The sequence below is a fragment of the Mobula hypostoma genome, chromosome 9 (assembly GCF_963921235.1).
Source record: "Mobula hypostoma chromosome 9, sMobHyp1.1, whole genome shotgun sequence".
Taxonomy (NCBI): Eukaryota; Metazoa; Chordata; class Chondrichthyes; order Myliobatiformes; family Myliobatidae; genus Mobula; species Mobula hypostoma.
The window spans coordinates 90,586,688-90,614,653 of NC_086105.1; the positions used below are offsets into that span (position 1 = coordinate 90,586,688).

At 42.8% G+C, this 27,966-nt stretch overlaps 1 protein-coding gene across 2 annotated transcripts in view; it reads left to right on the plus strand.

The window, feature by feature from the left end:
* tmem184a (transmembrane protein 184a) overlaps positions 1-27,966 on the plus strand; it is a 99,473-nt gene that overhangs the window by 25,391 nt on the left and 46,116 nt on the right. For both annotated transcript variants that reach the window (XM_063058652.1, XM_063058651.1), the window contains one exon: positions 16,078-16,243. In XM_063058652.1, coding sequence (XP_062914722.1) covers positions 16,078-16,243 — 166 coding nt within the window. The remainder of the gene's footprint in view (positions 1-16,077; positions 16,244-27,966) is intronic.

Below are 27,966 nucleotides of genomic sequence, written 5' to 3' on the forward strand. Positions count from 1 at the left end.
TTGGCATGTCCCCTCTGGCATGTTAGCAGGTTGTTGCTTCTAGCTATCTTGATAGAAAATTTTAGCTGATCTTTCCTGAGCAATACTGAGGAAGTGTTGCAATATGAGAGTCTTTGACATTTATTTATTTATTTTTATTTAGCAATACAGTACAGAGTCAGTTCTTCGAGCCCCACCACCCCAGAGACCCCGACAAACCTGTTTAACCCTAATCTAAGTCCGAAACAGTTTACAATCACCAATTAACCTATCCGGTATGCCTTTGGACTGTTGGTGGGGGAACCAGAGAAAGCCCAGGCATTCCACAAGGAGGATATACAGAGATTCCTTACAGAACAGCACCAGAATTGAACTCCAAACTCTGGAATGCCCTGAGCTGTAAGAGCATCATGCTAACCACTATGTTACTGTGGAGCCTTTTTGACCAAAGGCTCATCTCTCTTCTCAGATGGAGGTGTGAGAATCCATGGGCATTTTAAAAAAATGAGCAGAGTAGTTTTCCATTGGATTTCTATGCAATATTTATCTCCCAACTAAAGCCACAATCTCTTGGTCATTTTTTACTAAGTTGTTTTATTTGTGGAGATACAGCACGGAATAGGCCCTTCCAGCCTTTGAGCCGCACTGCCCAGCAATCCCTGATTTATTTCTGGCCTAATCACAGGACATTTTACAATGACCAGTTAACTTAACAACTGGTATGTCTTTGGACTGTGGGAGGAAACCCATGTGGTTACGGGGAGAACGTACAAAATCCTTATAGGCAGCGGTGGGATTTGTACAACCCTCTGAATTTCCAAAATTCTGACTGTGACTATACTTCAAAAAGACTTCATTTGGTGGTTTGCAATTTAATACATTCATAAATGCAAGCAACTTTTCTATTAAAAGTGCAGAAGTGCAGTCATGTTCTGAACCAAGACCATGAGCATGACTGAGTCTAAGGATGTGTCTCAGAGCTTGAATTTCAGTTCACGTCAGAGACTGAGCTGAGTTGACAGATTACTTTCCATCATGAAGAAATTCCTTTAAAAAAATCCCTTTATGTCAGAGGTTCCTAACTTTTTTTATGCTATGGACCCCCTACCATGAACTGAGGGATCCTTGGACCCATGTCGGGAACCCCGGTTTATGTTCCTTTCTGCCTGTGTTGTCTCCACTCCCAGCCTGAAACTACTCTAAGTGCTGCTCACTTACTTCTAGTTGTATCTTTTGGGGTATGGACATTTGCTTCAGAGGGAAGCATTATCAACAGCTTTTTGTCTTCATGAAATGTGAAAATGTAGGTTTATGGAGCATAAGGAAACGTAGAAAATTTAAATCTTTGTGCATATTGATGGTTTCAGCAGCAGCCCCAGATAGTTGAAAGGAGATCATAAGTTGACTTAATGTAAGGTTATCCAACAATGGGGCAAAACACAGCAATGCAGGTGCTGATTATCTCACATGAAAGCAGAAAATACAAAGTACTGAGCATTGATGCAGCTTCTGAAAAGAGGAAAACAGAACTGCTGTTACAGGTTCATCCAAATCCTCTGCTGACATAAAATGACAATGTAATTGTTCACATGTAAGGACACAGCCAGGGTCAGGTGAGATGAACTAAGATAAAAAGAAGATAGTCTGGACAAAGTTAAAACTATAGAAATAGAAACTGAACTAGGCCATTTGACCTTTTGCAAGGGCTCCCCCATTTAACAAGATCATGCTTGATATTTTTATCCCAACATCACTTTGCAGTAATACCACATTCTTTAATTTTCTCTATCAATCTATTATTCTGCTACCTTACTGTCTGTCTGAAATAAACTGAATTGAGTCTAGCCTTGCCCTTATTGGAGTTCTCATCAACTCACACCTTTTGCTTTCTTCCACTAATCCAGCCTCCCACTTTCCCATGGATCCCATGCCCATTTTTGAATTGCCACGAGGAACATTGTCAAACGTATTGCCAAAATTCACATATTTGTATCAAGAGCTATACCCCCACCTTATTACTTAAAAAAAACAATTTTCTCAGATATAAACTTCCATTAACATCCATGCTAAATATCCTTGATTTATTTCAATTTATGATTTATGGCATTTACCCATGCCAAGTGTCCTTGTGCCTCAAAACTTTCCAACTTTTTCCCATGACATGCCCACTTGATTTATTCCTCAATGAATACAGATTTTTTCCCAATATTTGTGAAAAAATTCCAGAAAACCCCCGTTGGTAAGGGGAAGCTGAGTAACTATCTGTGTTCACTCTTCCTTTTTACCCAACTTTAGTACTGAAATACTTCTGAATTTGTGATTAGTTCAGTGAGTGTTAATTGCGAATCTAACCTTGGACCACCCTAATCTGGATCACAAGGCCAATTATTTGACCAGCCAACCACCATGACGTTCCCTCATGGTAGGCTCATTCAGAAGATTAAGGTGCATCAGCTGCACAGTGACTTGTCCGTTTGGTTGCAGCTTGCCCATGGAAGTCAGAGGTGAGTGGATAATGGGACATATTCTGACTGGAGGTCCGTGTGATTAGTGAAACTCTGCAGGGATCTGTACTGGACGTTTGCTGTTTGTGATAGATAATTGAAAAGAGAATTTAGAGACCTAGGCGGAAAGATGAGGAGCAGGACCTCACAGGAAGTAATTTCTGGATTGCTGCCTGTGCCACGTGCCAGTTAGGGTAAGAAACAAGATGATATGGCAAACTAAAGCATGGCTGAGAATCTGGTGCAGGGGGCAGGGCTTTAGATCCTTGGATCATTGTGTTCTCTTCTGGAGGAGGCATGACCTGTTCAAAAATGATGGGTTGCACCTGAACCCAAAGGGAACCAATATTCTCGTGGGCAACTTTGTTAGAGCTGTTGGGGGTGGGGTGGGATCTAAACTAATTTGGCAGGGGTTGGGAACCAGAGTGAAGGGATTCAGGATGGGATAGATGGTAAACAAGCAAAGACAGTCTGCAGTCAGACTGTCAGGAAGGACAGGCAGATGACTGGACATAATTGCAACCAGCAGGATGAGTATCAATGTATTAGGGATGCAGAATCAAAAAGGGTAGCAAATGCAGTACTCAAAGTGTCATATCTCAAAGCATGGAGTATAAGAAATAAGGTGGATGATCATGTTGCACGATTACAGATTGTCAGGTATGATGTTGTGGCCATCTTTGAATCATGTCTGAAGGATGGTTGTAGCTGGGAGCTGAATGTCCAAGGTTATGCGTTATATCGGAGGGATAGGAAGGTAGGCAGAGGGGTAGCATGGCTCTGCTGGTAAGGAATGGCATCAAATCAGTAGAAAGATGTGACATAGGATCAGAAGATGTTGGATTCTTGTGGGTTGAGTTAAGAAACTGCAAGGGTAAAAGGACGTGCGAGTGAAGCGAGGAACAGAAGGATTATACAGATCAATACGTGGCTGAGAGGACGGTGCAGGAGGGAGGGCTTCAGGTTTTTAGATAATTGGGCTTTGTTCCAGGGAAGGTGGGATCTGTTCTGACGGGACGGTTTACACCTGAACTGGAGGGGTACTAACATTCTTGCAGGAAAGTTTGCTAGTGCTGCTTGGGGGGGTGGGGGGGGGTTTAAACTAAATTTGCAGGGGGCAGGGACCCAGACTGTGAGAGAGGATAGCAAGATAAAGTATAAAGGACAGGTGGGGACTACACGGTTCCAGAATATTAAGTGTGAAGTAGAGAAAGGTGAGGCGGAACGAGTGATAAGGAGGATACATGTGCAGAGGGATGGTCTGACGGAGCATGGAGTTAAATGTGCAGAGAGAGTAAGTAAGTTTAAGAAGGACAACAAAATTCAAGGGGCGTATAGCCCGGTGAGAGTTCGGGGAGCTGGGTTATGCACAATAGGCAGCGATTTAAACAGAGAGAGGAGAAATGGGTTAAAAATTCTATATCTGAATGCACGAAGTGTCAGAAATAAGGCGGATGAACTTGAAGCTCAGGTGCAAATGGGTAACTATGATGTTGTTGGGATAACGGAGGCATGGCTGCAGGGGGATCAGACCTGGGAATTACGTGCCAGGTATACGTGCTATCGAAGGGACAGAAAGGTGGGCGGGGGGGTGGGGTGGCCCTATTGGTGAGGAATGAGATTCAGTCCCTTGCAAGGAGGGACATAGAATCAGGAGAAGTAGAATCAGTGTGGATAGAACTGAGGAACAATAAGGGCAAAAAGACCCTAATAGGTGTTATCTACAGGCCCCCAAACAGTAGCATGGATATTGGATGCAAGTTGAATAGGGAGTTAACAATGGCATGTGGCAAAGGAAATGTCGCAGTAGTTATGGGGGATTTCAACATGCAGGTGAACTGAGAAAATCAGGTTGGTACTGGACCCCAGGATAGGGAGTTTGTAGAGTGCCTACAGGATGCATTTTTGGAGCAGCTTGTACGAGAGCCAACCAGGGATAAGGCTATTCTGGATTTAGTGTTGTGCAATGAACAGGATTTGATAAGTGATGTTGAAGTAAAGGAGCCATTAGGAGGTAGTGACCATAATATGATGTTTTTATCTGCAAGCTGAGAGGGATAAGGGCAGATCAGAAGTGTCAGTATTGCAGTTGAACAAAGGAGACTATGGAGCCATGAGGGAGGAGCTGGCCAAAGTTGACTGGTCGGATATTCTAGCAGAAAAGACAGTGGAACAGCAATGGCAGGTGTTCTTGGGAATAATGCACAAGGTGCAAAATCAGTTCATCCCCTGGAGAAGGAAGAATTCAAAGGGGGGAAAGTGGCCACAGTGGTTGACAAAGAAAGTCAGAGACAGCATAGCATTAAAAAAGAAGTATAACAGAGCTAAGGTGAGTGGGAAGACGGATGACTGGGAAATTTTTAAGGAGCAACAGAACTTAACTAAAAAGGCAATACGGGGAGAAAAAATGAGGTATGAACGCAAGCTAGCTAGGAATATAAAGGAGGATAGCAAAAGTTTTTTTAGGTATGTGAAGAGAAGGAAGATAGTTAAGAACAATGTTGGGCCCTTGAAGAATGAATTGGGAGAAATTGTTATGGGAAACAGAGAAATGGCAGACAAATTTAATAAGTACTTTGGATCTGTCTTCACTAGGGAAGACGCAAGCAATCTCCCAGATGTATGGATGGGCCAAGGACATAGGGTAACAGAGGAACTGAAACAGATTGACATTAGGAAGGAAACGGTGATGAGTAGACTGATGGGACTGAAGGCTAACAAATCCCCAGGTCCAGATGGTCTGCATCCTCGGGTACTAAAGGAGGTGGCTCTGGAAATTGCGGATGCATTGGTGATCATTTTCCAATGTTCCTTAGATTCAGGATCAGTTCCTGAGGATTGGCGAATGGCTAATGTTATCCCACTTTTTAAGAAAGAAAGGAGGGAGGGAGAAAACAGAGAACTATCGCCCTGTTAGCCTAACATCAGTAGTGGGGAAGGTGCTAGAGTCCATTATTAAAGATGAAATAGCGGCATATCTTGATAGCAGTGATAAGATTGGGCCGAGCCAGCGTGGATTTACCAAGGGCAAATCATGCTTGACTAATCTATTGGAGTTTTTTGAGGCTGTAACCAGGAAGATAGACGTGGGAGATCCAGTGGATGTGGTGTACCTTGACTTTCAGAAGGCATTTGATAAGGTACCACATAGGAGATTGGTGGGTAAAATCAGAGCTCATGGCATTGGGGGGAGGATATTGACATGGATAGAAAACTGGTTGGCAGATAGAAAGCAAAGGGTAGCAGTGAATGGGTGTTTCTCGGAATGGCAGGTGGTGACTAGTGGGGTGCCACAGGGCTCGGTATTGGGACCACAGCTGTTTACAATTTACGTCAATGATTTGGAGGAAGGCATTGTGAATAACATCAGCAAGTTTGCTGATGATACTAAGCTGGGTGGCAGTGTGACATGTGATGAGGATGTTAGGAGAATTCAAGGTGACTTGGATAGGCTGGGTGAGTGGGCAGAAACTTGGCAGATGGCGTTTAATGTGAATAAGTGTGAGGTTATTCACTTTGGGAGCAAGAACAGGAAGGCAGATTATTATCTGAACGGTGTGGAGTTAGGTAAGGGAGAACCACAAAGAGATCTAGGAGTACTTGTTCATCAGTCTCTGAAGGTGAATGAGCAAGTGCAGCAGGTAGTGAAGAAGGCTAATGGAATGTTGGCCTTTATTACAAAGGGAATTGAGTACAAGAGCAAGGAAATCCTTTTGCATTTGTACGTGGCCCTGGTGAGACCACACCTGGAGTACTGTGTGCAGTTTTGGTCTCCAGGGTTAAGGAAGGACATCCTGGCTGTGGAGGAGGTGCAGCATAGGTTCACTAGGTTAATTCCTGGGATGTCCGGACTGTCTTACGCAGAGAGGTTAGAGACTGGGCTTGTACACGCTGGAATTAAGGAGATTGAGGGGGGATCTGATTGAGACATGTAAGATTATTAAGGGATTGGACAAGATAGAGGCAGGAAATATGTTCCAGATGCTGGGAGAGTCCAGTACCAGAGGGCATGGTTTAAGAATAAGGGGTAGGTCATTTAGGACAGAGTTGAGGAGGAACTTCTTCTCCTAGAGAGTTGTGGAGGTGTGGATCGCGCTGCCTCAGAAGGCAGTGGAGGCCAATTCTCCGGATGCTTTCAAGAAGGAGCTAGATAGGTATCTTATGGATAGGGGAATCAAGGGTTATGGGGACAAGGCAGGAACCGGGTATTGATAGTAGATGATCAGCCATGATCTCAGAATGGCAGTGCAGGCTCGAAGAGCCGAATGGTCTACTTCTACACCTATTGTCTACTGTCTATTGACCCTGTTGGTAATTATATACAAGCCTCCCAACAGTAGGTAGGATGTGGACCACAGATTACAACAGGAAGCAGAAAAGGTGTGTTAAAAGGGTAATGTTATGATAGTCATGGGAGATTTTAACATACAGGTCAATTGGGAAAATCAGGTTGGAAATGGATCTCTAGAGTAAGTTTATCGAATGCCCACAAGATGGCTTTTTGGAACAGTTTGTTGTTGCGCCTACTTGGGATTAACTGCACTGGAAATACTCAGATGGCAAAATAGTACAACCGTGGCTGACAAGGAAGTCAAAGCTAATGTGAAAGCAAAAGAGGGGACATACAACAAAGGAAAAATTAGTGGAAAGATAGAACATAGAAATTTGCAGCACTTCAGCCCACAATGTTGTGCTGGACTTGTAATCTAGTTTAGGGAAACTGCCTAGAATTTCACTACCGCATCTCCCTCTATTTTTCTAAGCTCCGTGTACCTATCTAACAGCTTCTTAAAAGACCCTATTGTATCCACCTCTACCATCATTGCTGGCAGTTCACTCCACGCACCCACCACTCTGTGTGAAAAACTTACCTCTGACATCCCATCTGTACCTACTTTCAAGTACCTTAAAACTATTCCCCTCATGTTAGCCATTTCAGCCCTGGGAAAAAAGCCACTGGCTATCCACACGATCAGTGCTTCTATCAGGCCACCTCTCATCCTCTGTCACTCGAAAGAGAAAAGGCCAAGTTCACTCAACCTATTTTCATAGGGTATGCTCTTCAATGCAGTCAACATCCTTGTAAATCTCCTCTATAGTCTCCTTATCCTTCCTGTAGTGAGGTGACCAGAACTGAACACAGAACTCCAAGTGGGATCTAATTGAGGACAAACAACAGGAATTCTGCAGATGCTGGAAATTCAAGCAACACACATAAAGGTTGCTGGTGAACGCAGCAGGCCAGGCAGCATCTGTTAGGAAGAGGTGCAGTCGACATTTCAGGCCGAGACCCTTCGTCAGGACTAACTGAAGGAAGAGTGAGTAAGGGATTTGAAAGTTGGAGGGGGAGGGGAAGATCCAAAATGATAGGAGAAGACAGGAGGGGGAGGGATAGAGCCAAGAGCTGGACAGGTGATAGGCAAAAGGGGATACGAGAGGATCATGGGACAGGAGATCCGGGAAGAAAGACAAGTGGGGGGGACCCAGAGGATGGGCAAGAGGTATATTCAGAGGGACAGAGGGAGAAAAAGGAGAGTGAGAGAAAGAATGTGTGCATAAAAATAAGTAACAGATGGGGTACGAGGGGGAGGTGGGGCCTTAGCGGAAGTTAGAGAAGTCGATGTTCATGCCATCAGGTTGGAGGCTACCCAGACGGAATATAAGGTGTTGTTCCTCCAACCTGAGTGTGGCTTCATCTTTACAGTAGAGGAGGCCATGGATAGACATGTCAGAATGGGAATGGGATGTGGAATTAAAATGTGTGGCCACTGGGAGATCCTGCTTTCTCTGGCGGACAGAGCGTAGATGTTCAGCAAAGCGGTCTCCCAGTCTGCGTCGGGTCTCGCCAATATATAAAAGGCCACATCGGGAGCACCGGATGCAGTATATCACCCCAGTCGACTCACAGGTGAAGTGTTGCCTCACCTGGAAGGACTGTTTGGGGCCCTGAATAGTGGTAAGGGAGGAAGTGTAAGGGCATATGTAGCACTTGTTCCGCTTACACGGATAAGTGCCAGGAGGGAGATCAGTGGAGAGGGATGGGGGGGACGAATGGACAAGGGAGTTGCGTAGGGAGCGATTCCTGTGGAATGCAGAGAGAGGGGGGGAGGGAACACAGTATATCACCCCAGTCGACTCACAGGTGAAGTGTTGCCTCACCTGGAAGGACTGTTTGGGGACGCAGTATATCACCCCAGTCGACTCACAGGTGAAGTCTTGCCTCACCTGGAAGGACTGTTTGGGGACGCAGTATATCACCCCAGTCGACTCACAGGTGAAGTGTTGCCTCACCTGGAAGGACTGTTTCCCTCCCCCCCCCCCTGCATTCCGCAGGGATCGCTCCCTACGCAACTCCCTTGTCCATTCGTTGTTGCTTGGATCTAATTGAGGTCTTGTTTTGCTTTAACATTACCTCATGGCTCTTGAACTCAATCCCACAGCTGATGAAGGCTAACACACCATTTGCTTTCTTAACAACACTGTCAACCTGCACAGCAGCTTTGAGTGTCCTATAGACATGGACCCCAAGATCTCTCTGATCCTCCACACTGCCAAGTGTCTTACCATTAATATTATATTCTGTCTTCAAATTTGACATACTGAGATGAACCACTTCTTAATTATCTGAATTGAACTCCATCTGCCCAGTTCTGCATCCTATCGATGTCCCACTGTAACCTCTGACAACCCTCCAGACTGTCCACAACACTCCCAACTTCTGTGTCATCAGCAGACTTACTAATCCACCCTTCTACTTCTTCATCCAGGTCATTTATAAAAATCACAAAGAGGAGGGGTCCCAGAACAGATCCTTGCGAAACACCGCTGGTCACAGCCCTCTATGTAGAATATGAACCATCTACAACCACCCTTTGTCTTCTGTGGGCAAGCCAATTCTGGATCCACAAAGCAAGGTTTCCTTGGATCCCATGCCTCCTTACATTCTGAATGGGCCTGGCATGGGGAACCTTATCAAATGGCTTACTGAAATCCAGATACACTACATCCACTGCTGTGCCTTCATCAATGTGTTTTGTTACATCCTCAAAGAATCCAATCAGGTTTGTAAGGCAGAATTCTGGGGACAGAAGTCTGGGAAGCTTTTAAAACTCTACACAGAGCAACTAAAAGAATCATTTGGAGGGAAGAGATGAAATATGAAGGCAAGCTAGCAAACAATAGCGGAGTGGATATTAAAGGCTTTTTCAAGGATGTAAAAAATAAAAGAGATGAGAGTGGATATAGGACCACTAGAAAATGGGGACAGAGAAATAATAATGGGTGCCAAGGAGATGGCAGATGAACTAAATGAGTATTTTGCATCAGTCTTCACTGTGGAAGACACTAGCAGTGTGTCTGATGTTGAAGGGTGTGAGGGAAGAGAAGTGGGTGCAGTTGCTCTTACAAGGGAGAAGGTGCTCAAAAAGCTGAAAGACTTAAGGGATTTATACAAGTCATTTGGACTAGATGAACTGCACCCTAGGGTACTGAAGGAGGTAGTGGTAGAGATTGTGGAGGCAATAATAATGATCTTTCAAGAATCAAGGGACTCTGGCATGGTGCTGGAGGACTGGAAAATTGCAAATGTCACTCCACCCTTTAAGAAAGGAGGAAGGCAAGAGAAAGGAAATTATGGACCAATTAGCCTGACCTCAGTGGTTGAGAAGATGTTGGAGTCAATTGTTAAGGATGAGGTTAATGAGTATTTGGTGACACAGGACAATATAGGACAAAGTCAGCATGGCTTCCCTCAGGGAAAATCTTGCCTGGCAAATCTGTTGGAACTCTTTGAGGAAATTACATGTAGGATAGATAAAGGGGATGCAGTAGATGTTGTATAATTGCATTTTCTGAAGGCCTTTGATAAGATGCCGCACATGAGGCTGTGAACCAAGTTAAGAGCTCATGGTATTACAGGAAAGTTACTGGCATGCTTAGAGCATTGGCTGATTGGTAGGAGGCAGCAAGTGGGAATAAAAGGATGCTTTTCTGGTTGGCTGCCAGTGACTAGTGATGTTCCACAGGGGTCAGTGTTGGGACATTTCTTTTATGCTGTATATGAATGATTTAGATGATTAAATAGATGGCTTTATTGCCAAGTTTGCAGATGATATGAAGATTTATGGAGGGGCAGATAGTGTTGAGGAAACAGGAAGGCTGCAGAAGGACTTAGACAGATTCAGAGAATGGGCAAGAGAGTGGCAAGTGAAATACAATGTTCGAAAATACATGGTCATGCACTTTGAAGGTAGAAATAAATGAGCAAACTGTCTTCTAACTGGGGAGAAAAATCCAAAATTCTGAGATGCAAAGGGAGTTGGGAAAATTCTGCAGAACATCCAAAAAGTTAACTTGCAAGTAGAGTCGGTGGTGACGAAGACAAATGCAATGTTAGCATTCATTCCAAGAGGACTAGAACACAAGTCCAGGAATACAATGCTAAGGCTTTTTAAGGCACTGGTGAGGCCTCACTTGGAGTATTGTGAACAGTTTTGGGTTCCTTGTCTAACAAAGGATGTGCTGGCATTGGAGAGGGCTCAGAGGAGATTCATAAGGATTCTGAGAATGAAAGGGTTAACATATGAGGAATGTTTGATAGCTCTGGGTCTGTATTCACTGGAATTTGGAAGGATAAGGGGAGATCTCATTGAAACCTTTCGAATGTTGAGAGGCTTAGACAGAGTAGATGTGGAAAGGATGTTTCCCATGATGGGGGGAGTCTAGGACAAGGGAGCACCGCCTCAGGATAGAGGGGTGTCCGTTTAAAACAGATGTGGAGGAATTTCTTTTGCCAGAGGTGGTGAATTTGTGGAATTTATTACCAGAGGCAGCTGTCGAGGCCAGGTCGTTGGATATGTTGAAGGCAGAGCTTGAGTTGAAGGTTTAGGAAGTTATGTTGTAGGTTTATAAAACTCAGGCTAGGCCACATCAGAAGTATTGCGTTCAGTTCTGGTTGTCCCATTATAAGTAAGATGTGGAGGCTTTGGTGAGTGTACAGAATTGGTTTACTGGGATGCTGACTGGACTGAAGGCCATGTACTATGAGTAAAGGTTAGACAAATTTGGATTTATTTTCTCTGGAGCAGCAGAGGCTGAGGGGAGATCTGATAGATGTTTATAAGATTATCAGAGGCAAGATAGCCATTTTTTGTCCCTGGGATTGAAGTGTCTAATACTAGAGGTCGTGCATTTAAAGTAAGAAGGGACACGTTCAAAGGAAGTGTACGGGAAAAGCTTTTTTACACAGTGGTGACTGCCTGGTCTGCTCTGCTGGTGTGGTGATGTAGCAAATATGATAGAGGTGTTTTTGAGATCTTAGATATAACATAAATTTGCAGAAGATGGAGGGATATGGGGTTTATGTAAGTAAAAGGGATTAATTTAGATGTTTAATTGCTTCTGCAGAACAAAGAGCCTGTTCCTGTGCTCTACTGCTTTATGTAAAATTTTCTTTTTTACATATCACTCCAAATACAGTACTGACATTTTGTCATTTCATGGAGTAATTATCAAACAGTGTTTGGCAATCGACCAAAAATTTGGTCAGATCAGTGGGTATGCCTGAAGTGGGATTAGGATGAGTGTTTGATGATAAACATGATCCTGGTGGACCATTAGGCCTAGTTCCCTGCTGAGGTGCAGGGTGCGGGGAGGGAGGTGGGGAGACAGTTAAATGGAAGCACAATCTCTAATGATAGGGCATGAACAGGGTTGGGAGAGCACTGGCATCTAAAAACGTTAATTATGGGAAGGATTTAAAACTGAGATAAGTTGACTAAATTTTATTTAATTACCTGCTCCTTTGTACTTATTCTGTAATCATTTGGAACAAAACAGTGCATCTATTTATATTAATGAAGTAGTAATTTCCAGCTGAAGCTCCAAAATGGCATTAATGAGGTATTCTCGGGGCTTCATAGTTGCCTTTGATTTATTTTTTTAAATCAGTAACTTATGGGACTGTGCTCACTGGGGATTTGTTATTTGCATCGATTGCCATGCTTCTGATGAGGTCTGCACTTCAGGTCAGATTGTGTCATCTGTGCCTGATAGGAGGAGAATGTGGTTACTCCTTGTCCCAGGTACCAAATTGATTTCAACTTGGAAACCATTAGAAACATCAGCTTTATTAATTGAACTGCTGCTTCTAAACATGTTTCAGTGGCACATAATTTTGTAACATCATTAACTTAGATGTGTAGGAAAACTTTAGTTAACAGAAAGAAGCTGTTCAGCCCATTGGATCAATGCTGGCTATCAAAACAGCTCATCACTCTCAGAAACAGAATCAGAATTATGTTTAATATCATTGGCATACGTCATGAAATATTTTATTTTTCATTCTCTCACCGATTTCCCTGCAACCTGTTCCCCGACACATGCCCACATCAAGAACTCATGATGTTAGCAATTGGTTAGCCAATTAACCTCAAAGTCGAGCATATTGTCATATGCTCGAGTATATGTGTGCACAGGTGCAATGGAAAAACTTAATTGCAACAGCATCACAGGAACATGGCATTAGAACGGCAACATTCACAAGAAAAACATAAATTTAATGTAAATTATGCAAGAAAGAAAATAATAGAACATGCCTATCGTAGTATAGTGTGGTCAGAATATATCCCTACTGAAGTAGTAACTAGGGTTGTGCAGGTTGGTTCAAGATGTGAATGGTTGAAGGGAAACAGCTGTTCTTGAACCTGGTGGTGAGGGTCTTCAGGATCCTGTACCTTCTGATTGATGGCTCATATGGTGGGGATCAGAAGACAGCATGGCTCATATGGTGGGCAGCTTTGTGATAGATGTTTTTTCCTAGAGACAGCATATCATGTAGATACTTGCAATGGTGGGGTATCAAACAGTTCACATCTTGGAAGTGTTCCCTGGGGTAACCTATGTGGTCAAAAAGAGAAGGTGTATGCTCCAAACAGACAACACCCAAAGTTAAGATTGAACCCATAGTCCCAGAATAGTGAGATAGCTGCATTAGCTCCACTCTGATTTAAACCATGTTGCAATCATGCACTTTGCTTAATAAGAATTTTCATGATCAGTCTGATGCAGAAACTGGTAATTAATTAATATTGTCACATATACTGCAATACAATGGAAAACCTTGTTTTGCATGATATGTCTACAATATACAAATCTGTCCACATGAGTTTTTTTTAAATCTTACCAGTACATGTTCTTAACAAGTTGCCTTTTTGGAATTTCGACTGAATCTAATTCCATCACATTTCAATAACCTAATTTTACATCTCTGCATAAAACAAATACTCCTAAACCTCCCTCACTGAGGCTATGTCCACACTAGACCAGATAATTTTGAAAATGCCAGTTTCGCGGAAAAATGACAGGCGTCCACACCAGGCATTTTTGAAAATACCTCTGTCCACATTAAAATGGATATTTGGGCAAATCTCCTACTGGGCATGTGCAGGACACATCTACATAAAACAAGCGAAGAGGAAACGGTATAGTTGGTGCGTGTTTGTCCAGTTACAGACTTGAAAAACTTAAAAGGAAATTGCCAAACGAAAGACTTGGTGCGCGTTTGTCCAGAAACATTTCCTACAGCCATAGACTCTTCACTGATGAAAGGGACGACATCTACAACTAAATGCAATAAGGCTTGTTACTGGGCAAAAGTGAAATTTGCTGTTACCTCATTTGTTTGCCTTTACTTTTGCCATGTTTTTGTGTATTATTTTGCTGTATCTAACGTGCAATAAAACGAGTTACTGGACAAAAGTGACATTGCATCTATTGAATGTTTGCACAAGCAATACATTAATAAAGCACCTTGTTAAATGTATAAAACATGTCTGCATCAGTGTTATCTTGTATTTCCATACAATGTTACATTAGGCTGTTACACATCTATTGTCAGATGTTGTTGTGGTGTTGGAGGGTGTGTTCAAGAAAACAATGAAATACTGCACTGCCGCCACCATTTGTTCCGGTACGTCATGACAGCGTTTTTAAAATTAGCCGGTTACCCCGTACACACTACGCCAGATATTAGGCGTTTTCAGATTTATTCACTCTGGAGAGCGTTTCTGAAAAGCTCCGTTTTTGAGGGAGGAAAACGCCGTTTCAATGTGGACAGAGGGTCAAAACGAAGAGAAAAAGATTCGGTTACGGATTTATCTGGTCTAGTGTGGACGTAGCCTTAGTGTTTAATGTTTTGTATTCTGAAGAGGTGCAGAAAGTACTATTGATCAGAGAATAGAATAAAGAAATTTTATCCTTTGAACAATCATGTCCATAGTTGCTCAAAGTAGATGTTGAGCGTAATCTCAGTTCATTTCTTGGCCTGGACCAATGTACTCATAACAAATAGGTTGGGAATGAGGCCATATGACCTTCACACTTGTCAATCACTCATCAAGATCATGACTTATCTTCTACCTCTCCTGGTTCTGTCTACCCATTTTCACTTGATTCCACCTATCACCTTTCATCTCCTTCACCCCTACCCATCACCTGTCTCTCCTCTGCTCTCAGTCTTGCTTCACCCCTACATATCACCTGTCTCTCCTCTGCTCTCAGTCCTGCTTCACTTACCCATCACCTGTCTCTCCTCTGCTCTCAGTCTTGCTTCACCCCTACACATCACCTGTCTCTCCTCTGCTCTCAGTCCTGCTTCACCCCTACACATCATCTGTCTCTCCTCTGCTCTCAGTCCTGCTTCACCCCTACTCATCACCTGTCTCTCCTCTATGCTCTCTTGACCCAAAATGTTGACAATACTTCTGCCTCCAAACAGTTTGTGTTTGCTTTTCCTTTAAGACATTTGTAAGTTTAAATGAAATTTCCTCTCACTCTAGAGAATCCATTCCTAATCAACACAATACAACAAACACACCATCCTAGAGAGGATGATTCATAGTCTGGTGTATTGTCATTAAATTCCTTTTCTGGTAAATATATTTGTTTGTAAGTAATTCGCCCTAAACTGTAAAGGTCCTGGTGCAGACATACCAAGGCCCCATATAGTTGCAGTTATGGCTAATTGAGCCTCATGCAAGTATGTTTTATGGGAATGAGTGTTTTTATATCTAGCACACATTTAGGTAATGAGTTTACTGATCCCTCTAAACTCTCTGGATGAAAGTTCCTAACCTGCCTTCTGATCTTTGCCCTCTGCAATGATCCACACAAAGCTAACATCTCGTATAACATTGTTTTAATTGCTTATGTAAAAACTACTTCCCAAAGTAACTGCTTGGCAATGAGTTTGCCTTTCAGTTTAATTACAAATTAGCCTTCAATCTTTGCAGGAACACAGGATCATCTTTGAGTGTCCATCATGGGTAAAGGGTTTATCTATTTCCCTATCTTAAGCTGGTGGTAAAAACATCCATCTCAGACACAGGGTGGTCTGCAAACAGGAGTTGTAAGCTGTTGGTGACTGAAGAATGTGATATTTCAGCTCGTCAAAATTAGCAGACAGAAGCACCAGAAAGCTTCAGTGCTTTGTTCTGTGAGAGGAGTTAACAGTACTGTTTTGGTAGAATAATTTTAATCTAAGGTGTGTCATATAATCTTTTGGCTTACATTGCTTCTTTAATTACTACCTTGACAGATTTACCTGCATCTCCGACACTACAACAGGCCCAATGAGCAGCGATATATTCTCCGAATCCTTTTCATTGTTCCTATCTACTCCTTTGACTCCTGGCTTAGTCTGCTGTTAATCAGCAATGATCAGTACTACGTTTACTTTGACTCCATACGAGATTGTTATGAAGGTGAGCAAATATCATTGTTCCAGGAATCTGTGCTTTTTGTTTCTTATCTCTTAGACCATTTGAACATGTATTACAATTTGCAATATCTCTGCTCCCCTCATACCTTGAAGTATGGTGCTGGCTCCTGTTTCCCCCCCTCCACCATGCATGCACCCCCTCATCCCCCAGACTCCCCAGAAGTGGTAAGAGGGGAGCCAGAGTGGAGAACTGAAGAAGAGGGAAGAGGAGGGGGATAATTACCAGAAATTGGTGAAATCGATGTTCATGCCATCAGGTTGGTGGCTACCCAGACAGAATATGAAATGGTACATCGATTTCTCTAACTTCTGGTAATTTTTCCCTCTCTTTCTACTTTTCAGCTCCCAGCCGTACTTTATACCCCCCTCTCAGCCAGATGGCTTCTACGCCTTCCACTCCATCTCCTTCCTGTAGCTTCTTCCCCCTTCCTTTCCAGTCCTGAAGAAGGGTCTCATCCTGAAACGTCAACTGTTCGTTCATTTCCATAGACGGTGCCTGACCTCCAGTATTTTGTGTGTGTTTATTAGATGAAGGGGGTTGGAAGACAAAACAAGAAGGTTGGGGGAGGGGGTGAAGACACACTAGAAGGTGAGAGGTGAAGCCAGGTGGGTGGAAGAGGGCAAATAAAGAAAGAAACTGGAAGGTGATTAGTGGAAAAAGCAAAGGTCTGGAGAAGAAGAAATCTGATTGAGAGGAGAGTGGACAATGGGGAAAAGGGAAGGAGAAATCTGATTGAGAGGAGAGTGGACAATGGAGAAAAGGGAAGGAGAAATCTGACTGAGAGGAGAGTGGACAATGGGGAAAAGGGAAGGAGAAATCTGATTGAGAGGAGAGTGGGCAATGGGGAAAAGGGAAGGAGAAATCTGACTGAGAGGAGAGTGGACAATGGGGAAAAGGGAAGGAGAAATCTGATTGAGAGGAGAGTGGACAATGGGGAAAAGGGAAGGAGAAATCTGACTGAGAGGAGAGTGGACCATGGAGAAAAGAGAAGGAGAAATCTGACTGAGAGGAGAGTGGACCATGGGGGAAAAGGGAAGGAGAAACCTGATTGAGAGGAGAGTGAACCGTGGGGAAAAGGGAAGGAGAAATCTGATTGAGAGGAGAGTGGACCGTGGGGAAAAGGGAAGGAGAAATCTGATTGAGAGGAGAGTGGACCATGGGGGAAAAGGGAAGGAGAGGGGCACCGGGGGAAGTGACAAGCAGGTGAGGAGAAGACGTAAGGGGCTTGAATGGGGAAATAAAGAAGACAGTAGGGGGAGGGGAAAATGACTGGTGTTTATGCCAACATGTTGGAGACTACATAGATGGGAAAGGAGTTGTTGCTCCTTAAACATGAGAGTGGACTCATTGTGGCTGAAGACAAGGCCATGGACTGACATGTTGGGATGGGAATGAGGATAGGAATAGAAATTGTTGGTCACTGGGAAATTCTGTTTTTTGTGGATGCTGCTGAGGTGCTTGACAAAGCAGTCCCCCAATCTACGTCAGGTCTCGCCAATGCAGAGGAGACCACATCATTGGGAGCATTGGATACAGTGGGTGACTCCAACACATTCATGGCTGAAGTGTTGCCTCACCTGTAAGGGCTATTTGGGGTCCTGAATGGAGGTGAGGAAGGTGGTGAATAGGCAAGTGTAGCACTTCTGCCGAATTGTGGATAAGTGCCAGGAGGGAGATTAGTAGGGAGCGATGAATTAGAAGGGAACCACGGAGAGTGGCAGGGGGAGGCGCAGATGTGTTTGGTGGTAGGATAGCATTGAAGGTGGTGGAAGTTGCAGACAATGATATGGTTGGATGCACAGGCTTATAGGGTGGTAAGTGAGGGCAAGAGGAACTCCCTGTTAGTTGGCGAGAAGATGGGGTGAGTGCAGATGTCCGTGATATGCAGGAAATGTGAGTGAGGGCAGCATCAATGATGAAGGAAAAGAAACCCTGTTCTTTGAAAAGAAGGACATCTCTGATGTCCTGGAAAGGAAAGCCTCATCCTAGGAACAGATGCAGTGGAGACGAAGGAACTGAGAAAAGGGAATAGTATTTTCACAGGATACCAGATGGGAAGAGGTATAATCAAGATAGTTATGGGAATTAGAAGGTCTATAAATGATGTCGGTAGACTGTTTGTCTCCAGTGATGCAGACAGAGATCGAGAAAGTGGAGAGAGGTGTCATAAGTAGACCAAGGGCAGGATGGAAATTGGAAGCAAAGTTGATGAAATTGACAAGCTCAGCATTTGTGCAAGAAGCAGCACCTCTGCAGTTTTCAATGTAGCGCAGAAAGCCTGACCAGGGAAGGCTCAGAATATGGACTGGTCCACGTGGCCAACTGAAAGACAGATGTAACTAGGATCCTTGCAGGTGCCCATGGCTACACCTTGATTTTCGAGAAAATGGGAGGAGCTGAAGGAGAAATTGTTGAGAGTGAGGACCAGTTCTACCAGGTGGCAGAGGGGAGCTGGTTAAGTCTTTTGTTGAGAAAGAAGTGTAGAGCTTTAAGGCCTTCCTGATGGGAGATAGAAGTGTATAGGGCACATCCAAGTCATGATAGGGTGTTTTTATACCCCCTCCCATCCTAGATAATGGTGGTCATGAGTTTGGTGGATGCTGTTGAAGAAGCCTTTGCCAATTGTGACGGTGCTTTCTTTGGATGCCATACACTACAACCACAGGGCATTAGTGGTGAAAGAAGGGTATGTTTAGGGAATGGCAAAGGTGCCAAGCAAGAGAGCTGCTTCTTCATGTTGAAGTATGTTGAAATTGAAAACATACCATCAAAGAATGTTTATATGCAACACATTCCAAATAGATGGACTTCTTGTTCGTCCTCCAATATTTCTACCGATAGTATGTAAACTTTGCATCCCATTGCCAAATTCATATACTTCAATGCACTGTGAAGTGTTAGGATGCTCTGAAGTGTGAAGACTATTTCCTGTTGTGTGCCTTTTCATGTTTTCCTCTTGTATGTATGTAATATGGAGTTAATGAAGTAAATCTGGCTAAACTAATACAGGACAGCTTTGGGGGTCAATGAAAGAGAACTATCAACTTGAAACATTGACTGCCCTTTCATCAGAAATGGGGAAGATTAAATATAAAACAGGTTTTAAGCTGTAGAAAATTGGGGATGGAGGAGGGAACAAAAGTTGATGCCTAAGAGAATATGGGACCAGGAGAGAATAAGCAACAAATAGCGTGATAATTAAGGTGAAAGCGAGTGGTTCTGAGCGAAATAAAAAGTGCAAGATGTCAGGCTGAAGGAGGTGTAACTGGGAAGCGGAATCTTTATTTGAAATTACCAAAGCCTAATGCTTTGAATGGTAAAAATCTGAAATTAAACTCCTGGAAAGACTAATTATCTGAAATTATTGAATGAAATTTCAAGTCAGGAAGATTATGATGTGACTGGTAGTAAGATATTTCAGACTTGGTTTCCATTCCTATTCGGGTACCGATAGTGATGTCACACTGTTAGCACTACTTGTTGGGAGTGGTGCAGCCGTGGGGATAGAACAAGGGCCACATGTTAGGTGCAGACTGGATCAGATAGGATCTGCCTAGTCTCGTTTTCTCTCTGCACAATCATTTACAGGACATTACATTTTCTATTTTTATTTCAAAGTTCCAGTATCTGCAGAATTTTGCTTGCAATCGGAGGTGTAGGTTGCGCACTTAAAATGAAGGCCTACAAAATGATCAAAGCTCAAAATACATATACGTCTCTGTGTATGTGCCATTCCAAAGAAAGCATGTCAGTGCCTATATTTCCTTAGAAGTTTGTGAAGTTCAGTATGATATTTAAAACCTGGACAAACTTCTATTGATGTGCAGTGGAAAGTATACTGACTAGTTACATCATAACCTGGTATGGAATCACCATTGGAAAGTCCTACAAAAAGTAGTGGATACAGCCCAGTCCATCACAGGTAAAGCCCTCCCCACCATTGAATGCATCTACAAGGACTACTGTTGCAGGAAAGCAGCGTCCATCATCAAGCACCCCCACTGTCCAGGCCATGCTCTCTTCTCACTGTTGCCATCAGGAAGGAGGTACAGGAGCCTCAGGACCCACACCGTCAGGTTCAGGAACAGTTATTACCCCTTGACCATCAGGATCTCAAACCAAAGGGGATAACTTCACTCACCCGACTCTGAACTGTTCCTACAACCTGTGGAATCACTTTCAAGGACACTTCATCTCATGTTCTCGATACTTATTGCTTTATTTATCTATTTAATTAATTTCTTATTTTGTAATTTATTTTTTATTGAAGTTCATCATCAAACAAACATTTCCATAAGATGTATTTCAGATATTGTGCATATATATCATATAGTCATATTTGCCACAAATCTCCACATAATATTTATCTGAGGAATACGCTTATAAGAAAAGAGAGGAAAGAAAGAACAAGCAAAAGGAGAAAACTATGTACAAGTAGGGAGTGATAAAACCCAATTACTTTCATATAACTATAGCCCACCAAGAGAAATTGAAAGCAGATATCCCTGGGCATGGCAAACAGAGTCTTTCAAATATTTGGTCATCATTATGCCAAAAGATTTGGCAAAATTATCAGAATGCAATTATCAGCCTATATATAAAAAAATTAAGGAAGATATAACAAGATGGAACCTAATTCCTTTTTTCAGTCTCAGTTCAAGGATTGAATCTATTAAAATGAATATACTGCCCAGATTATTATATCTCTTTCAGATCCTACCAATATAGATTAATCAAAATTAGATTATGAGGACACGCAGTCCTCTTTTATCATCATTTAGTAATGCATGCATTAAGAAATGATACAATGTTTTTCCAGAATGATATCACAGAAACACATGACAAACCAACTGAAAAACTGACAAAAACCACATAATTATAACATATAGTTACAACAGTGCAAAGTAATACCGTAATTTGATAAGAACAGACCATGGACACGGTAAAAAGTCTCAAAGTCTCTCGAAAGTCCCATCATCTCACGCAGACGGTGAACCTCCAGCGCTGCAAACTTGCTGATGCAGCATCCTGGAAGCATCCGACCACAGTCCGACTCCAAGTCCGTCCGAAAACTCCGAGCCTCCGACCAGCTCTCTGACACCGAGCACCGAGCACCATCTCTGCTGAACACTTCGACCCCGGCCCCGGTAATAGGCAAAGCCGAGGATTTGAGGCCTTCCCCTCCGGAGATTCTCAATCGCACAGTAGCAGTTCCAGCGAAGCAGGCATTTCAGAAGTTTCTCCGGGTGTTCCTCTGTGCTTCTCACGGCTGTCTCCATCAAATCAGGATTGTACATGGCCTCCTAGTTAACACATATCGATATCATGAATGGAACAAAATATTATCAAGATATATAAGGCAAGGTAAAAGGCCTAGAGTTCGTCTCAAAACTTTGCAATTAGCCAAGGAAAATGGGGAATGGGGCCTACCTTCTCCTAGAGATTATTATTTTGCAGCACAGTTGAGAGATGTGATATGTTGGTGTAACCCATCATATGACGCTCAATGGAAAAACATTAAGGAGAGGATACTTCCCATCCTGATACAGGCAATTTTGGCTGATAACAACTTAAAAAGGTGCATAAATACTATTGATAACCCGTGGGTGAAATGGACTCTTAAAATATGGAAAACTATTATAAAAGAATATAAACTAGAAGGAGATATTGCAATTCTTAAATGGTGTGCATATGACTCGGATTTTACACCCAATAAACTGGATGCTAGATTTAAGGACTGGACAGCTAAAGGAATAACAGTTCTTTGCAATATAATGAAAGAAGAAACACTGTTCAGTTTTGAAATGCTCAAAGAGAAACACTTATTAGACTTTTATCGGTATTTACAGATGCGACAGTATGTTAATAGAACGGTTAAAAATGTAACCAAGACGAGTACATGTTTGATAGAGCTGTTTAGAAAAGCATATAATTCAGAAAACGGTAGTAGAATCATTTCAAGTGTGTATAAGGGTTTGTCAAATCTTAAAACACATTCAACTTCATACAATTAATTAATTTCTATTTTTATTTGCACAGCTTGTCTTTTGCACACCGATTGTTTATCTTGTTTGCAGTTTTTCATTCATTCGATGGTGTTTCTTTGCATTTACTGTGAATGCCCACAGGAAAATGAATCTTAGGGTTGTATATGGTGACATATATGTACTTTGATAATAAATTTGCTTTCAACTTCGATATATTACCCTGAGATTCATTTTCTTGCGGGCATTCACAATAGATACATAGAAATACAATAGAATCAATGAAATACCACACACATAGATAGAAAAACTACAATATACAACAGACAACAAATTGTGCAAATACTAACAGAAAAACAAAATTATCATAATAATATGGGTAAGTTTTTTATGCAGAGAGTGGTGAGTGTGTGGAATGAGCGGCTGGCGATGGTGGTAGAGGCAGATAAAATAGGGTCTTTTAAGAGACTCATGGATAGGTACATTGTGCTTAGAAAAATAGAGGGCTATGGGTATCCCTAGGTAATTTCTAAAGTAAGTACATGTTCGGCACAGCATTGTGGGCCAAAGGGCCTGTATTGTGCTGTAGGTTTTCTATATTTCTGTTTCTATGTAATATATAAGTAAGCAATAAATAATGATGAGGAGTCATATGATCCTTGAAAGTGAGTACAAAGGCTATGGAATCAGTTGGGACCTCAGTGACAAGGTGAGTGAAGTTATCCACTCGGCTTCAAGAGCCTGATGGTAATAACTGTTCCTGAACCTGGTGGTGTGGGACCTAAGGCTCCTGCACTTCCTTCCCGATGGCAACAGCAAGAAGACAACATGGCCTGGATGGTGAGAGTCCTTGATGGATCCTGCTTTCCTGCAAGAGCGCTCCTTGTAGATAGTAGGGTGGGCTTTGCATGTGATGTACTGGGCTGTGTCCTCTACCTTTTGTAGGATTTTCTGTTTAAGGGCTTTGATGTTTCTATTCCAAGTCATGAAACAACCAGTCAGTATATTCCACTGTGCATCTGTAGAAGTTTGTCACAGTTTGAGATGACATGCTGAATCTTCGTAAACTTCTAAGAAAATAGACTCACTTTATTTTATATATATTATTTTATATTATATAAGAAAATAGTACTTTCTTTGTAATGACAGTTATGTGCTAGACCCAGGACAGATCATTTGAGATGATAATGTTGAGGAATTTAAAGTTGCTGATCCTCTTTACCTCTGATCCCCTTTACCTCTGATCCCCTGATGAGGACTGACTCATGGAGCTCCAGTTGTCTTTTCCTGTAGTCAATCAGTTCTTCGGTTTTGCTGACATTGAGTGAGAGGTTGTTGTGGCACCATTCAGTCAGATTTTTAATCTCCCTTTTCTATGCAGATACATCAGCTTTGACTCAACCAACAACAGTAGTACCATCAGCACCAGATGTGGTATTGCAGCTTCGCCTAGCCTCACAGCCATAAGTATGAAGCAAGTAGAGCAGGGAGCTAAGCATACAGAATTGTGGTGCACCTGTGCCATTGGTCATTGTTGAGGTGTTAAATCTGAACTGACTAGGGTCTGCAAGGGAGGAATTTGTGGATCTAGTAGCACAAGGAGGTATTCGGGCCTTGGTCTTGGAGCTTACTGATGAGCTTTGAGGGGATGATGGTGTTAAATGCAAAGCTTTAGTCAATGAAGAATATCATAATGTATGAATCTTCACTGTCCAGGTGTTCCAGGGCTGAGTGAAGAGCCAATGAAATGGCATCTACTGTTGATCTGTTGTGACAGTAGGCAAATTAAACTGGATGCAAGTCACTCCTTAGGCAGGAGTTGATATGTTTCATCACCAGTTTGTCAAAGCACTTCATCACACTGGGTGTAAATGCTACTCTCTGCTGGTCATTAAGACATTAACCCAGTGAAGTTCCTCTCTAATTTTCCATGTCTTGTCTTGACACGCAGTGTAACGGGGTGGGGGGGGCCTATAAACAGATTCCATTACTTGGAGTTGTCCATTCACAGCCTTATGAGCAACCCTGCTAGAAAGATAAGTAACACTTGATTCATGAGGTTCATGAGACCTTAAAGTACACAGATGTAAGTTCTTAAGAGAATGTGATAACTTGCTTTCTTTTTCAAGGAAGAGCAAAATCATTTTGGTTGGCATAGTAATCTCTTAACTGATAAGATTTTCGTGAACAAGCGAGACTAGTTCAGTGGCAGCATAAAATCCTCCCTATACACCAATAATTACAAAAAATTAATAATTTTAGAATTGTAGCTGACTGGTATGCATAGATTAGAAAAGAAGCATGGGCTTTCTTGATTATATAAGTATGAACAGCAGCTAAATCATTGGACTTCTGTTCTCAGATTAGAATCACAACTTTAGCAGAATACAAGTCAGAAGGAAAACTTTAGACTTGTTGTTTTGTTAATCCTTTGCATCATTTAGTACAAGAGACTTGTTATTTTACCAATTATTTTACATAATGTTTTAAATATCTTTGTTTCTTTTTCCTTAGCACTTATTATACCCCAATTATATACATTATACCAACTTTGGAGTGTTTCTTCTCCCTTATTGATCTGCATCCTTGAAACTTGTTTATCATTCCCTTATAGGCAGCTACACTTTGTGTTTGATATTTGTGTTTCCAGTGCATCTTGGATAAATTAATCCAAACTCTGTCATCCTTTAGAACGTTGCCAGGTCTTGAGGGCCTGAGTTATAGGGAGAGCTTGGGTTGCTAAGTCTTTATTCCTGGAGCGTAGGAGACAAATGTTGGGCGTGGCCAAGTGGTTAGGGCATTGGATCGTCGGTTCGAGTCTCGGCCAAGGCAGCATGTTGTGTCTTTGAGGAAGGCACTTATCCACACACTGCTCCAGCCCACCCAGCTGAAAATGGGTACTGGCAAATGCTGGGAGTTAATCTCGTGATAGACTGGCGTCCTATCCAGGGGGGGGAGTCTCGTACTCTCAGTCGCTTCTCGCCATAAGCACCAGCCTGATGGGGAACAAGGTTCGGAACAGACTTTAGGAGACAAAGGGGGTGACAATGTGGAGCTCTCTAAAATCATGGAGGTGAATGCACACAGTCCCCTTCTGGACTGTGGAAAAATTGGGAAAAAAATATGTTTAAGCTGAGAGGAAGAAGATTTAAAAGGGACCTAAGGGGTAATTTCTTAATGCAGAAGGTAGTGGGCATGTGGAACAAGGTGACAGAGAAAGAGGTAGAAATGTGCAAATTATTCCTCTCCCCCTAGGTGAGAAATTAATGTGTTCTTATAACTTGCTCTCTACAGTTTTGCTTTTATGAGTTGTAAGTTCCAGGCGGAACAAGGGCTACACCTGCCCCTACATCTCATCCCTCACTACCAGCCAGGGCCCTAAACAGTCCTTCCAGGTGAGGCGACACTTCAACTGTGAGTCTGTTGGGGTCATTTACTGTGTTCGGTGCTCCTAGTGTGGCCTCCTGTACATCGGTGAGACCCGATGTAGATTGGGAGACCGCTTTGCTGAGCACCTACACTCCGTCCGCCAGAACAAGTGGGATCTCCCAGTGGCCACCCATTTCAATTCCACTTCCCATTACTGTTCCGATATGTCCATCCACTGCCTCCTCACCTGTCATGATGAGGTCACACTCAGGTTGAAGAAACAACACCTTATATTCCGTTTTGGGTAGCCTCCAACTTGATGGAATGAACATTGATTTCTCAAACTTCCGGTAATACCCCCAACCCCCCCCCCCCCCTTCATTACCCATTCCCTTGTCCCTCTATCACTCATCTCGCCAATCAACTTCCCGGCTCTTTACTTCATCCCTCCGCCTCCAGGTTTCACCTCTCACCTGGTGTTTCTCTCTCTCTCCTCCCCCCACCTTTTAAATCTACTCCTCAGCTTTTTTTTCTCAGTCTTGCCGAAGGGTTTCAGCCCGAAACGTGGACTGTACTTTTCTCCACAGATGCTGCCTGGCCTGCTGAGTTCCTCCAGCATTTTGTATATGTTGCTCAGATCTCCAGCATCTGCAGATTTCCTCTTGTCTAAGATTTACATTTTGCATTCCAAATTACCTTTGATGCAAGTAGTCCTTTGATTTTAATTTTGATCAACACAAAAATATGGGCAATGCCTCTGGTTCATGTCACCTTTGTACAGGCAGCATGTTTCCCTGCCCTTGGCATTCACTGAATGGTAAACAAAGAATGAACTGGCTGTTACTTAGTCAGGAACCACAGGCTCAGATTGTGCATGTATTTGCATTATTTCACTGGCCTGCTAGGCTGGAAGAGCTGGTTTGTGTTGGGTGTGTCACGTATCCTGTGACGGGTTAAAGAACCAGCAGAAATGGAAAACACTTTGGAGTCTGGTATTGCTGTTAACTAATGGTATTTATTAGTAACCACTCAATACAGTAATATAAATTCAGATATATCAAACAGGTTAGCAATGATTATATTAGATTAGAATATGAGGACACGCAGTCCTCTTTTATTGTCATTTAGTAATGCATGCATTAAGAAATGATACAATGTTTTTCCAGAATGATACCACAGAAACATATGACAAACCAATTGAAAAACTGACAAAAACCACATAATTATAGCATATAGTTACAACAGTGCAAAGCAATACCGTAATTTGAAAAAGAACAGACCATGGACACGGTAAAGTCTCAAAGTCTCTCGAAAGTCCCATCATCTCACACAGCTGGAGATCCTCCAGCGCTACAAATGTGCCGATGCAGCATCCTGGAAGCATCTGACCACAGTCCGACTCTGAGTCTTTCCGAAAACTCTGAGCCTCCGACCAGCTCTCCGACACTGAGCACCGAACACCATCCTGCCGAGCGCTTCGACCCCGGCCCCGGCAACAGGCAATAGGCAAAGCCGAGGATCTGGGGCCTTCCCCTCCAGAGATTCTAAATCATACAGTAGCAGTGGCAGCGAAGCAGGCATTTCAGAAGTTTCTCCAGGTGTTCCTCCGTGCTTCTCACGGCCGTCTCCATCAAATCAGGATTGTGTATGAGCCCCTAGTTAACACATAATTGATATCATTCGGAATGGCTGCGCGCGCTGCGTCGCGCTGCCATCTTCTCCTCCCTCCATATATATATATATATATATATATATATATATATATATATATATATATGTGTGTCTGTGGAAATATAAAAACCAAGCTTCTTCAAGCCTAGGGCTAAATGGATACAGTCTTCCAATGATGGGTAAAGTTCAGTTCAGTTCGTGGTATTGAGTTGAGTAGTGATGGAGAGAGAGAGAGCTGTTGTGGTTGTCCGAGTAAGCCGATGCCATCGATTCTTCCTGTTGTCCTCCGAAACCCTTTAGAAGTTACCGAATGTGACCACAACAAGGAGACCATTTTATTTGGTGGAGTTATCAACCCAGGCAAGGGTTGGACACACGAATAACTTCCCACCAGTCACACCTTTTCCACACTGCGAGAGCCACTGCTCGATCCTCCAAAACCCACCTTTCTGTGGGCACAACAAAGGTCATCCAGTGTCCAAAATCGTATGTTTCTAACCACCAGCTGACCTTGTGTTTATCTCAGCATGCTGAACACCAGCTGTCCATCAAGTAGCTCCTCCCTTCTCTCTCTGTAGGAACTCAGAAGCTGGTAGTGTCCTTGCAGAAATTCCAAACAAACTGTGAGCAGTCTTCGCTCCCCCCCCTCCCTCCCTCCCCCCCTCCCTCCCTCCCTCCCTC